The sequence below is a fragment of the Mixophyes fleayi genome, chromosome 5 (genome assembly GCF_038048845.1).
Source record: "Mixophyes fleayi isolate aMixFle1 chromosome 5, aMixFle1.hap1, whole genome shotgun sequence".
Lineage (NCBI taxonomy): Eukaryota > Metazoa > Chordata > Amphibia > Anura > Limnodynastidae > Mixophyes > Mixophyes fleayi.
In genome coordinates, this window is record NC_134406.1 from 22,610,853 (window position 1) to 22,624,475 (window position 13,623).

Consider the following 13,623-nt stretch of genomic DNA (forward strand, 5'->3'; position numbering starts at 1 on the left):
CTTGTTTCTGTATGAGCAATGGCACTGGAGACTGGAGAGTCACAAGAACACTGCTACCCTGTTTCTGTGTGAGCAATGGCACTGATCAATGTCACTGGAGAGTGACAAGAACACTGCTACCCCTGTTTCTGTGTGAGCAATGGCGCTGGATCTCCGGGGGAGGGAGGTACTTATGGAATCCGAAACCAGCGAGATCCAACAACGCAACAGTGACATTTTGCCTTGATTCAGATCCGAGGATGCGCAAAAGTAATGAGCCTCTCACAAGCCTACTCAGATCCCCTAAGTTCTGGTGGGCTCGGTTTTCAACATAGCAGTGTCCTTTACCGAGATTACTAACAAGTAGTCTGGTGTCCGTACAAAAAATAGCTTCCCCCACAAAATACATTCAATTTTTGGGATAAAAATCCTGCTAATTAGATTCACCTCAAAATACAGTGTATGAAATTTTATGGGGATTCGTTAAAAGGAATTTTAAAGGGGAAAAGCCCATTAAGATAGTCAATACAACATGTATTAGTTTTGTGTATCCAACTCAATGTAATTTGCAGAGCTTATCATTATAAAGCAGGATTATCCCAAAAATTAAATTCATCATGGCTTGTAACACTTGCTTAAAATGCCTTCTGATATGTTATTTGTTATTACATATAGGTGCCCTTTCTATCTTTCATGTATTGTTTTAACTGAGTTTAAGGGTAATATTCGACTTTATCGAATTTGGCTGAATTTGTGAAATTCCGTTGAATTATCACTTTTTTTTTTTCTAAAAAAAGGTTCAACTAACTGGTTTTAGAAACAAATTAATCTCTCAAAATGGCTGCCTCACTGTGTTCCTGTTTGTCGTCACTGCTTTCTAGTTAAACCATATGGATTCAGGCTACAAAATGGCTGCCACCACTGTGTGTATATGACGTGTGCACTGTAATTAGCAATTCCCCACCTCTATGATGCTCGTGGAATGTAAGGTGAACGGAACAGTTTCCTATATTTACGTCAGTTGCTTTAGAGACGCAACAAAACTTAACACAGTAGACCTGGGAAGGTCAGCACAGGAATGGATGAAATCTGTCTCATGAAGACACGATAGGGTTGCAAAATATTTTTCTTTCTATTTGAACAGGAAGTGTCTCTCAGAACAGCAATGTATAGGGCTATGTCTATGTATTGTTGTATATTTCTGCTCTAATGTACAGGCTTAAAGTACTCATGGGTAGAGAAGCTATCTAAAAAAACATTGGTTGCTTATCCAAATTACGTTCTTCAGTTGGCATTGCCACCAAAATGATTTGACCTGCAGGGTCACACAAAGGGTTTCTTTTCCAGCTGCGGAATATCTGCATCTCCTGGGGGTCTAACGTGGTACCAGGTTGTAAGGCAACCATTAAAGTCTAGTTAATACCTACAGAGAGTTGAAGCAGTCATTTATGTGGCCTGAACTAGTATTTATGAGACAGCAAACTATCAATTCAACACAAGCTAGTGATATCACCTCCTCAACCCTCCGTGATGTCACTACCTATGTCAGACACAATTGGTTTAGTCCTTTAAAAGCCATTTGATCACCATTAGATATCATCAACCTTCTGAATTCTTCAGCCATAGCTAAAGTATTATTCCTGATGGCAGTAATATTATTTGTTGATTATATAATGCCCACAATGTTTTTTTGGATGATGTGGGCATTATTCTTGCTATATGCTTGCTTCAACCATATACATCATCATCATCAACATTTATTTATATAGCGCCAGCAAATTCCGTAGCGCTTTACAATTGGGAACAAACATTGATAGAACAATACTGGGTAATACATATAGACAGAAAGGTAAGAGAACCTTGCTCGCAAGCTTACACTCTATAGGACAATGGGAGTTAGAAACACAAGGGCATGTGCTACATCATATTGCACAATGGACCAGCTAGAACGCAAAGGTAAAAGTATAGAGTGGTAAAATACACAGAGTTAAGGATAATTTGGGATGACAAGGTGATGCCATCTGAGCATTTCAGAATGATTCCAAGGTCTTCCTTTTTAACTTAGGAAATTCCAAGAGAATTGATAGACTAAATATTGGTTCAGTCTACACCAAAGCTGTTTCCATTGTCTGTAGGCAAAAGGTACACTTTAAGGAAGCAATTACTTATTAAGCAAACAAAGAAAAACATTTCCTACAGTTCTGTTGCATAGCGACAATTGTTTTGCAAACTATAATCAATCTACATGTGATTTTCACTTTATATATTATCATTAAGCACAATCCATTCAGTGTCAAGAAACCACAATATCATTGTCGGGCACTTTTACAGTTGTCAAAATAACCTTGCTTCAGTTTGTATTCAATCCAAAATATGTTGGAAGGGATTCGTTGAGCGTAACCAACAAGTCTTCAAGCAAGAGTTAACTGATCATTTATAGTAAAAAAAAAAACAAAAACGGATGTCTTGTCTCCAAAACAGCAACATCATTTTCACTGTCTTCATCAACAGATGGACTCAATCAGTAAATATTTGATTGAGAGACGTACCATTCAGATGTTTGCTGGATCTTTGGATTCCCTTCAAGAAGCTGTTGTAGCAACATACAACAAACTTAAAGTTTCTGGAAGGAAAGACACGATGGAGATAAACGAGAGGTCGGCCGTGTCAGGGAAGACTACCTGAGACCGTGAGAATATTTTGCTGGATTGGTTCCACACAGAAAGATCACAAAGGAAGTATGACGGAATGTCGGATTGTTGGTCAAGAACCAACATTTTGTGGCTCTTTGGACATGCGTGAAAATGTTCACATGGATTCCTCATAAAATCGGTGCCAAGGCCTCTCAAACGAACATCTGTGATAGTATCATAGTGAGAGAGAGAGAGACTAATAATCCGCTTGTGGTTTTGTCTCTGGTTATATCAACTGCTGTGAATATGTCTGAGATTCCCCAATGACATCACGGCTATCAGGATTTAGTTAAATTGCCAGCTTTATTTCCATTACCAGTGAAGACATTCTTTTGGCCCAGTTTCATCAATGTATTCTAAACACTTTGACGAGGGCTGACGGCCCTGTGGAGCGTTCATGGCTATTTATGACATTATTGACATCCACAAATATTGTGCAGATCTTTTTATATACATAATGTTTCAGTTCCCCCATTCAAATAATACAACACAATAATATAACACTAATGCTCTCACGAAGCGGATTACATTATATTAATAGTCTTTTATCACCATTACGTGAAGTAAAACCGTCATCTTTAAAATTTTACATAAAGTTTTACATACTTGAATGACTTTAATTAACTCTTCAGTCTCCTCTCAGCGATAGGTGACACCTTTCTTTAAAGTATTATTTTACATTTATTATTTTGCATATGGAAGCTGCTTTCCCTTGGTAAAGCTACCTAAAAAGAGACAATTAATTTCATGTGCTTTGTGATCAAAATTATAAGGTTAAATATGTTGAGGTTATAGAATTGAAGTAAGTCTGTATACATTCACTATGGGGTTGATTCATTAAGGATCTTAACTGAAGAAACTTCTTTTTTCAGTCTCCTGGACAAAACCATGTTACAATGCAAGGGGTGCAAATTAGTTTTCTGTTTTGCACATAAGTTAAATACTGACTGTTTTTTCATATAGCACACAAATACTTGATGGCTTATTTGTACACTGAAATTTAAAGTTGATATTTGTGTGCTACATGAAAAAACAGTCAGTATTTAACTTATGTGCAAAACAGAATACTAATTTGCACCCCTTGCATTGTAACATGAAATAAGAAGTTTCTTCAGTTAAGATCCTTAATGAATCAGGCCCTATATATGTGAATTCATTTCTGATCTCCATTGAGGAAGGTACCCGATAATGTAATCACATGTCACTTAGACCAGAAAGGTTGCAAACAAATGCAATTATATTATTATTATTATTATTATATATGTTTTTGTCATCAATCTTAATGAGAGAGTTGACTAATTGTAATATTACTTTATTTTATGTCTTTAAGGCCCCTGTTCCGTGGAAATTCAGATGTGGATCAGCTGGAAAAGATATTTGAGTAAGTTGCTGTAACTCAGAGATTCTATTCTGTGTTCTAATCTGGTGACTGTTTGGTAATCAGTGAGTAGTCGAATACATAATGCATTCGCTAACCCGAAAATATCACTAAAGCTATGGAGAAATATGGTTTCTTATGAGCAATATCGCCCTCTAGTGTATTCTCTGCTTTACTATGGAAATAATGTCATGTGAGGTAGTGTAAATCTTCAAAATATTGCACATTTGGGAGATAGATTGTATCGATCTAGATGTTATTTGCTTTAAACTCTTTTAACATGAGATATTAGGACATGGTCTAATATTATGAACTAGGTATGGTCGGCTGAACATTGAGGGAAATGAAACTTAGCATAACTGGAAACGCAGATTATTGCCATCACTGGTCAGTAGAATGTACGATAGGGTTGTCCATTGTGTCCTGCACCAGCAGTGATGATTTTCTGTCCCCTGCAGTCTTTAAGCCCATCTGTCTATGGTAACCATCTCCAAGATACAAATGTTGGCCTGTCTCCCACCTATATATATTGCTGACTGGGCCAATATTAATGCAGTAGAGAACAGAGCGACCTGTATAAAGAGGTTGGATGCTCCCATTGGTAAATTCCAAACTTAATAATATTAACAGCGCTCACAAGTAGGAGTGTAACCTTCTCAGTCTCACAAGCAGTCAGTATCGCTCACTCCATAACCATGTACCCCCATCCCCTTCTCTGGCTGATCACTGACAAGAGCAGGGATTGGCAATCAGTGCAAGAGGAGTCTGCGCATCATATTTCTTTAAAGAGGAAGGACAAGTCAGCCTTGTTAAGTGATTGTAATCAACTGAGCAATTAATGTGTAACATATTGCTATGTCAGTGCACCCCATATCTCTGAGAGTAATTGTTTGCAGGAGCGGAGTCCCATGGAGAAATTCAGGGGGTATATTTACTAAAGTGCAGGTTTGAAAAAGGTGGAGATGTTGCCTATAGCAACCAATCAGATTTTAGCTGTAATTTTGTAGAATGTTCTAAATAAATGACAACTAGAATCTGATTCTTTGCTATAAGCAACATCTCCACTTTTTCAAACCTGCAGATTAGTAAATATACCCCCAGGTGTTAATTTTTTTAAAGAGTCAAAAAAAATGTTAAATTAGGATACAGAGCTCCATGGCCTAACTCCACCACTATCCCATAGATCAATGGAAAATATGAATGAATGCATTTTACCAGCCATTTAAATGATCAGTCATGTTTTATGAAGCATAGCGATGAGACAAAAGGGTCAGAATGCCACCCTCTGTCCCTTTGCCAACATAGGCATTTCCGGGCGAGGGCTTCTTACGCATCAGTTAGGTGTAGATGGAACAGGACAAAACAAAGTAGCTCTCTAGAGAGACCAATAGCAAGATAACACTCTGAATATGAGGTCTGATGAGTCTGGATGGTATAAGATTAATGGTCGATAACTTCATTTACCCTGAAACAAACCTTCTTGAACCCCTGCTTGAAGTCACGCCGTTATTTTTGTGGTCCTGCTTCAGTAGACATATGACTTAGCTGGCACACATATTATTAGTGTCTATTAATAGGGCGCCAAAAAATTCTGCAGCGCCGAAGAGAGCAGTAGTACCATGAAGGTAGACATAACACAAGTAATATTACTTAATACAAGTAACATAGTACAAGTAGTATCACAGTAAGGATAACATAGGTAGCAGAGTGCTGGTGGCATGTTGGGTACAGAATTAGTGGAGGGCATTAAAGAGGCATAATACAAAACTGGATGATGGGAGGAGTGGAGCCAAGAAGGGAGATGGAGGGAGAGGAAGGAGGTCCCTGCTCGTGACGTTCTACAGATCATTCATGTGTTCACTATTAATGACCTTATTGACACTTTCTCACGCAGCGTTATCGGGCTCCCGGAGGAAGAGGAGTGGCCCGGTGAAGTAGCAGTTCCACAGAGTGCCTTCCATTACCGCCAACCACAACCCATAGAAGACGTTATTCCGGACATTGATGAACTCGGCAAAGATTTACTTGTTGTAAGTTGACAAAAATAAAATGAGAGAGAATTGATATATTCAGCTGATCAGGGCACCCCTTCTGCAATAACTATTTGCGTTAACGAACCATTTCCCTGTGGCTAGGCCCAAATTGCTTAAATCTGGTTGTTTGGAGATTTGGTTTGCAGACTATTTGGCAGATAAACTCACACACCATCGATGCCGTCAAAAGATTTTAAGACATGATCAATTAAATCCTATCACAGTTTGACCAGGCAAATCTGATAATTTTGTGCTGACACAAATAGCAATATAGCAGCTGATATTGGGCACCGGTGCAGTGTGTGTACATCCAAAATGACACATACATGATACATATCTGTGAATTCTATTAGTAGCTCTTTTACTTAAGGCATTTTTAATGTACATTAGCTTTAGTGGTCCTAAAGAAACATCGTTATTATTGGTGTCCTTTAAATCTACAATCACAAATGGGTCATTCACACATGCAGAGCTGACAACTGAATAAAACATTTTCATGTAGCACCAGTACTCAGGTAACGTAACCTATGTGTTATTATTGTGATAATACTAATTTCAACAACCTATATGTTCCATCACTTTTATAGCTCAGTGATCCATTGGTCAGTCCACAGTGCCCATCTGCTGGAACGAAACATAAGCAGCTCAAATGGAACTTTAAATCTTCCTAAGATGAGTGCATGGACCATTTATACGGCCACACACAATGTTCCCTACACTGTCCCCTAGTGGCCATGTGTTCATTACAATCCCCATAGGGACCTACAATCCCTTTTTTAACAATTAAATTTGAGATGCATTGCACAAGTTAAAACCAATGCAACTCAAGCGGAAGCGACGTAGGCTGACTGCCTGTGTGCACGTAGCCTTAGTCCTCACCAGTCCTCCAGGATTCCTGTATTTCCCCCCAGGAGCACGCTGCTTCAACAAATGTCTTACATTTAACTATTTTCCCATGAGGAAATTCACAGAACATGCACCTGTGATACTTGGGGCAGGGTGGAGAAACATGACATTAGGTATAATAACCCAGCATTGCTATCCATAGCTACATTCACTTTACTCTGTTTTCTTGCAGAAATGTCTGATATTCAGCCCTGCAAATCGCATAACGGCATTCAACGCCCTCTCCCATCCTTACTTTGATTCCCTGACACACAAAGACAGTATGGACCGTCACAGGTCATGTGGGCAGAGGGCCGGCGACGAGAATACAGCCGAAAGCAAGAGTCCTTGAGAGTCACTCTGCATCTATGGACAGTGCAACGTTGCCGTGTGGGCTAACTCGTCACAGAGCTTATCCAGAGGCCCTGACATGCAGTAACCCACATCAAATCAAATCAATGCAAAGCCCCGTGCAGTTTTACCAGTTTGTTTGTTTGTATGTTATGCTGGATTGTCTCCAGGTTAAAGCAAAGCTGCTGATCAATTTTGCTGCCTGTAATTTGACATTAAAGCTGCCAATGTAATATAGATTAATCTGTTCACTGCCGCCACAGGATGGACTCGATATACAGCTGCTAAACACCTGATTGGAGGACTCCTTTTTTTTTGTTTTGAGTTAAAGTGCACCCAACACCTACACGCAGAGGGAGATGGCCATTTTGTGGACTGAACCAATAGAATACAGACCAGAATGACTCCTTCCGTATGTCACAAAACACTGCTCCCAAAACCCCACCTAATTTATTATTGCAGTTACCTGTGATAAACACTTCTCTTGACAATTAATTAATTCAGTACATGTAACAGAAACAGCAATTTAAATGGGAGGTTCGGGGCAGAGCATTTCTCACAGGGTCTCAGTAATGTCACTAGTTCCCAGAGAATTGATTGGCTGCCTGCTACGGGATATTGGCTCACAAAATGGCTGCCTCCACTGTGATAAGGTACATTTTATGTATTCCTGTTAAAGATATTTGAATTTGTATTCTCTCAGAACCAGCCACTGGTTCATGTATGTGTTCAGATTTTCCTGGCCACCTTTCAGAATATGGCATGCGGGACATGAAATGTTTTTTTTTTTTTGTTCATTTAATGTACAGAAATTAATTGGGATGCTGGGTATTTGGGCAAAGTTCTGTTTTTTTTGTTTCATTGTTGTTTGTTTAGCATTTTTCTCAGATGTGTTAAGAATTTTATGGAACATATGTCCGAGGAAGATTGGTGCACGTTTCTGCACATCAACTTTTTAGTGGTCTAAAGAATGAAATGAGATGTAATGTAATGTATTTTATTACAAGAATCCACAAGTAAAGGCACAGTAAAGCTCATTAACGAACTGGCAAAAATGAAGATGAAGCTGCCATTATGTGATGTCATACGTACAATTTCTCCACAAACATGCCAGTTTATATGGGGAAGCACGTGGACTGGTATCTGTGAAGGCGGGGGGGCACAAAATCGTGCATCTCCTGATCTGAGCAGTTGTGGGTTATGGGGCTGTGTGTTTGTGCATTTCGTATTGTGCTCATACAAGATTTTGTTTTGCAGGACGAGATATTTACAGAACTTCAGTGGGTGCACTGAGGATTTATAGGGGTGCTCCCTGTCTAGCGGGGGCTGCACAGAGCTTTTCTCCTTACATACGGGCTTGAATTTTACACGTTCTAGCCAGTATTTTCAAAGCAACTGCAGCTTGAGAAGTTTGCAGGACCAGGGGGAGGTCAGGAGGTGGAGAGTTATTCTTGATTTTAGGTGGAGAACCCCTTTAAGAAAATAAGAGGAAATTGAAGGTGGGCCTAAATTGGTAACAATCTGCACTGTGTAATGTCACATTACTGTTGCCAAATGCGTCTTTCCAGTAGGACAAAGTACGCACATAGTTATTTTACAGTTATTTTACAGGGACGGTTCCCAAAAGTGGAAGTGGGTCTGTGCACCTATGTATACTGTAGGCGAACATATGAATATATAAAAAGTGCTGCTTGAGCACATTTTTTTCTGGTTCATAAATGACCCCAGTGAGTGATTGCACACTTTTGCAATGCTAATCAGGTGCAATATAAAGCAACATACTTTTGTAACAAGTCCCACAAGAAGGGAACAACAATACGGAGAGAGGAGAGGTAGACAACTTATGACAACACAGTGGTTAGCATGCCACCCAGCACCACAGGTTGCATAAAAGTGGAGCATTATTTCAGGTATACATTGTAAATAAAACCGTTTCCTAATCCATTGTCACAAAATCAGCACATGACCGCTGTGATTTATGGCTGGCGCTCACTAGCTGGGCTTCTGTCGAGTTGTCGGGTTTTGACACATGACTGCGTGTACTGATGTCGTTTCATATAGAATATTTTTCACATAAGCAAACTTGCAATTACTTACAATAGGCGATTTAGGGCTTCTCCACCTGTATTTGTGCTCTTAAACACTAGTAGGAATTCTTTTTTTTTTTTAAACACTGTTGTTTTATTGTTTTGTATCTTTACAGCTTCCATGAGCGCGAAAAATTAATCAGATCTAACTTTCATCGTGCGACACAGCATTTTTTTTTTTTTTTTTTATAAGAAAGCATTTAGATGCATTTTTTGTTTAAATACCTTTGGTCTATGGCAAAGAGGTTTACTTTCAATTTACTTAGAGTTTATGGGCGTACAAGAGACTTCTAAAATTCTATGAATGTGATTGACCCCTTAAACTAATATCTCGCTGAGCCCTCCATGTTAGTTTAGTCATCTATCAATTAATAATCTAATTGCCCCCCTTCTGTTTGTGCCTTCCCCCGCTGTTCCCATCACAGTATAGGTGGGTTTGGTTTCTGTAACTTTAATTTATGAAATTGTTTTTTTAAAGTGTCCGTTTGTCAAGATCCCTGCAAAATGAAGAGTTGTCTGAAACCCAGACGGGACCTTCCAAAATAAGACCTTTGAGTTAAAGCCAGACAGCCGGCAACCCCACACAGCACTTCAGAAGCACCACAGAATTCATGGACGATTACCGTCTCTGGTATATAAGATACACAGGGGGGTATTCAATTGTTCGGCTTGACGGCCGAAAAACTCGCGCTCTAAAACTATTACCGTTAATACGGTAAAATTGTGCTTAAAAACCATTCATACGGTAATTTACTCGCCGAATTTCAGCTCGCAGCTTCAGCGAGTAATTACCGTATTAACGGTAATAGTTTTAGAGCGCAAGTTTTTCGGCCGTCAAGCCGAACAATTGAATACTCCCCTTACACACAAATCTTCAAACCTGTATTACTATTAGATGTTCTGGAGATGCCATTGGATCAGTCACCTTATCTTCTCCGCGTACACCCTTCACCCACTACCAATATTTGGACAAACACTATTTCTAGATGCTCTTAATGGTAGCTAGTGCCATAAATATACCAAACACTGATTTCCCTTTAAAGTGGACCTGTCCCCTATCAATTCTCTAGCTGGCCATAGTTCATGGTTTGCATAAGTCAATGCATATCTCCATTTGTAAACTCATTTGTAAATTTGACTGAATGTTTGCCTTAAAGCAAAGCATAATTCTACATTTATAGCCATAGTTACTGCACCAACAAAAGGACCCTGAGAATTGACATCCACTATTCCCTAAACAAGTATGTATGAGTTTTGCATCATCAGGAGTATCTCTTTTTATCCCTTTCACAGATTATATTTCTAGTGCAAAATCCATTTGAATGTCCTGTCACACAGTTATGGTACACACACACGTGTGTGTGTGTGTGTGTGTGTGTGTGTGTGTGTGTGTATGTACACACATATATACACAATCACATTACATATACAATACTGTGCAAAAAAATTATTTTTCAAAAATAGAAGTGTTAATAGTTTATTTTTATCAATTAACAAAATTAAAAGTGAATGAACAGGAGAGACATCTAAATCAAATCAATATTTGGTGTGACCTTCAAAACCGCATCAATTCTTCTAGGTACACTTGCACAGGGATTTTATAGGATTATAGTCGGTTGTATGATTAATCAATTGTACCAAACAGATGATAAATACCATCATTTTCATATGTAGGTTGAAACATAGTCATTAACAGAAACAGCTGTGTAGGAGGCGTAAAACTGGGTGAGGAACAGCTGAATTCTACTGCAAAAGTGAGGTTGTGGAAGACAGTTTCATCTCACAGGTCATACACCACGGTAAGACTGAGCACAGCAACAAGACACAAGGTATTTATACTGCATCAACAAGGTCTCTCCCAGGCAAAGATTTCAAAGCAGACTGGGGATTCAAGATGTACTGTTCAATCTCTTTTGAAGAAGCACAAAGGAACAGGCAACGCTGAGGACCGTAGACGCAGTGGTCGGCCAAGGAATCTTAGTGCATCAGATGAAAGACACATCATGCTTACTTCCCTTCGAAATCGGAAGATATCCAGTAATGTCATAAGCTCAGAACTGGAAAAAAAACAGTGGGACCCAGGTACACCCATCCACTGTTCGGAGAAGTCTGGCCAGAAGTGGCCAGGGCTGATGAAGTTCGAGAGAACGAAACATGTAGGGTTTTGTCCTCAACATATTATCCTTTTAGAGTGATTTCTGACTGCCAGTGCAATATTTGTGGAACAGTTACACCTGTTGATCCGGACAGCTTCAAGTGTTCCTCCTTGGTATCAACATCACCATGGACTCGGATAAGCGCTGTTTTTATGCTACCTTTTATAAGGGTCTTTAACCTTGTTTAAAACAAAAATTGAATGTTTTAAAAGATTTCACACATGGGCGGTTGTCTTCTCGATGTGTATTTCCTTCACAGACAATGAAATGATTATAAGTGAGAGTTGAGGATCCTGCCCGCAGTTCATCTATCCAGCATTTGACAGATAGGCTTTATTTTTATTTGAAAAATGTACGCTGCTTTCATTCAATAGTTTAAGTGACTGCACATTAATTACAACACCATGAGCGCCCTTTCTCACTATGTTTTATGATAAAAAAAATATATGTTTACATATTAAAGACTTTTCAATAGAAGTGTACAAATGTATAGCTGTTCTTTTACAGACATTTTTAAGTACATTGTTTAGATTCCTTCACTTATATAGATAGGTATATGGTACATAGCAAGTCAGGTAGCATAGTAGTTAGTTCTTTACACCAAACTTTCTGTTAGGTAGGTGATGTGAGAACTCTGTTATTTTTACAGAGCGAAACGTTCTCAAGTAATGATCATACTAAAGAAATGTATTTCAACAACAGCTGATCACATTTTCATTCCTACATGTTTTCGTTCAAACAGGTTCCACTGTACACTTCGGACGGGGTGCAGGTTTTTGAGTATAGTTAAAATATTGCTAAGAGTAACAGTACTACTATACTGGTATGGGGTATGTACCAGGAAAAAATAAACACAGAAAAAAGTTAATTTTTGCTGCCCTTCAGTAACACATAAGGGTCACGCCAGTGATAGCTCCCAGGTCATACCTCTCAACTTATAAAATCACGAAATCGAACAAAATTAGCCGTGCCCCCATTCTGCCCAAAATAGAGCAGATTTGGATAAAACTCCACTTACATTCTGATAAGTCCTGTCCCTTTTGCATCCTGCATATCATGATGTCCCACCAAAATTGGGACAGTTAGGAGTTATGTCCTAGGTGGAGGTTTTTTGTTTTTTTTAGAGATTAAGAGGGTGGTTTGACGCATTTTCTACAATGTACTAGATAAATGATAGCTAGGATCTGATTTTTTGCTACGGGCAACAACTCCACTTTTCCTTTTTAGACGTTTTCATAAATCTACCTTTGGTAAAAGATCTATTTTGCAAATATAACCCATGTCCTATCTGTAATAATTTGCTATTTACATTCTCTAGTGGAGTCTATACAGCAATTTAAAGCTATAGACAGGATTCTACCAAATCATTTATATAGTAAATATAGAGGACAGGGTTTCTATCCCTATAAAAATTACTGACCGTACACATAGACTTTCCAATCAGAATTTTTCGGCATTATGCTATTTTGGGGGCTTCTCTACCACAATATTGCGTCACTTTCTGCTATTGGCAGGGATATCTTCAGCTTAAATGTAATTATTGCTCATGAAACAAGGTGACCACCAGTACAGTACAATTCTCTTCACTGGTGGAATGGACAATTCTACCTCTTGTTCTCTAGTATACCTTTCACAGAAACGTAACAAATCCCTATCAGGAGCATCGCTTGTGGGTAGATTCAATTATCAGAACAGCTGCTTCATAATCCTGTTAATTGAACATATTGGCTTGCTCTGGGCATTTTCTGTTCTCTTTATAAAAGTGTTTTCTTACCAGGATATTAAACAGGTGAAGGGGAGATCTGTGGCCTTTTTTTTAATCTGTTGTACCAGTATTTGTATTTTCTAACAAGCTCCATAATTGCTGTCACCAACAAATAAAGTCATATTTTTTCCTAAGTTGAAGCCTAATATGTTTCTTAAAACAAAAACAAGACAAAAAAGAGCAATGACACATAACATACAAAATACACACCTCAGGTCGGTATTTCTGTTGTCATATACAGTTTTGTTACTGGGGTACACAAGGGGACAGGCTCTCAGACAGGCAAAATCCCGGGT

At 38.7% G+C, this 13,623-nt stretch overlaps 1 protein-coding gene across 1 annotated transcript in view; it reads left to right on the forward strand.

Moving 5' to 3' along the window:
- CDK6 (cyclin dependent kinase 6) overlaps positions 1 to 8,374 on the forward strand; it is a 130,613-nt gene extending 122,239 nt beyond the window's left edge. The window contains exons 6-8 of the mRNA XM_075211809.1: positions 4,003 to 4,053; positions 5,945 to 6,080; positions 7,162 to 8,374. Coding sequence (XP_075067910.1) covers positions 4,003 to 4,053; positions 5,945 to 6,080; positions 7,162 to 7,320 — 346 coding nt within the window. The 3' untranslated portion in view covers positions 7,321 to 8,374. The remainder of the gene's footprint in view (positions 1 to 4,002; positions 4,054 to 5,944; positions 6,081 to 7,161) is intronic.
- Positions 8,375 to 13,623: the final 5,249 nt, after the last annotated feature.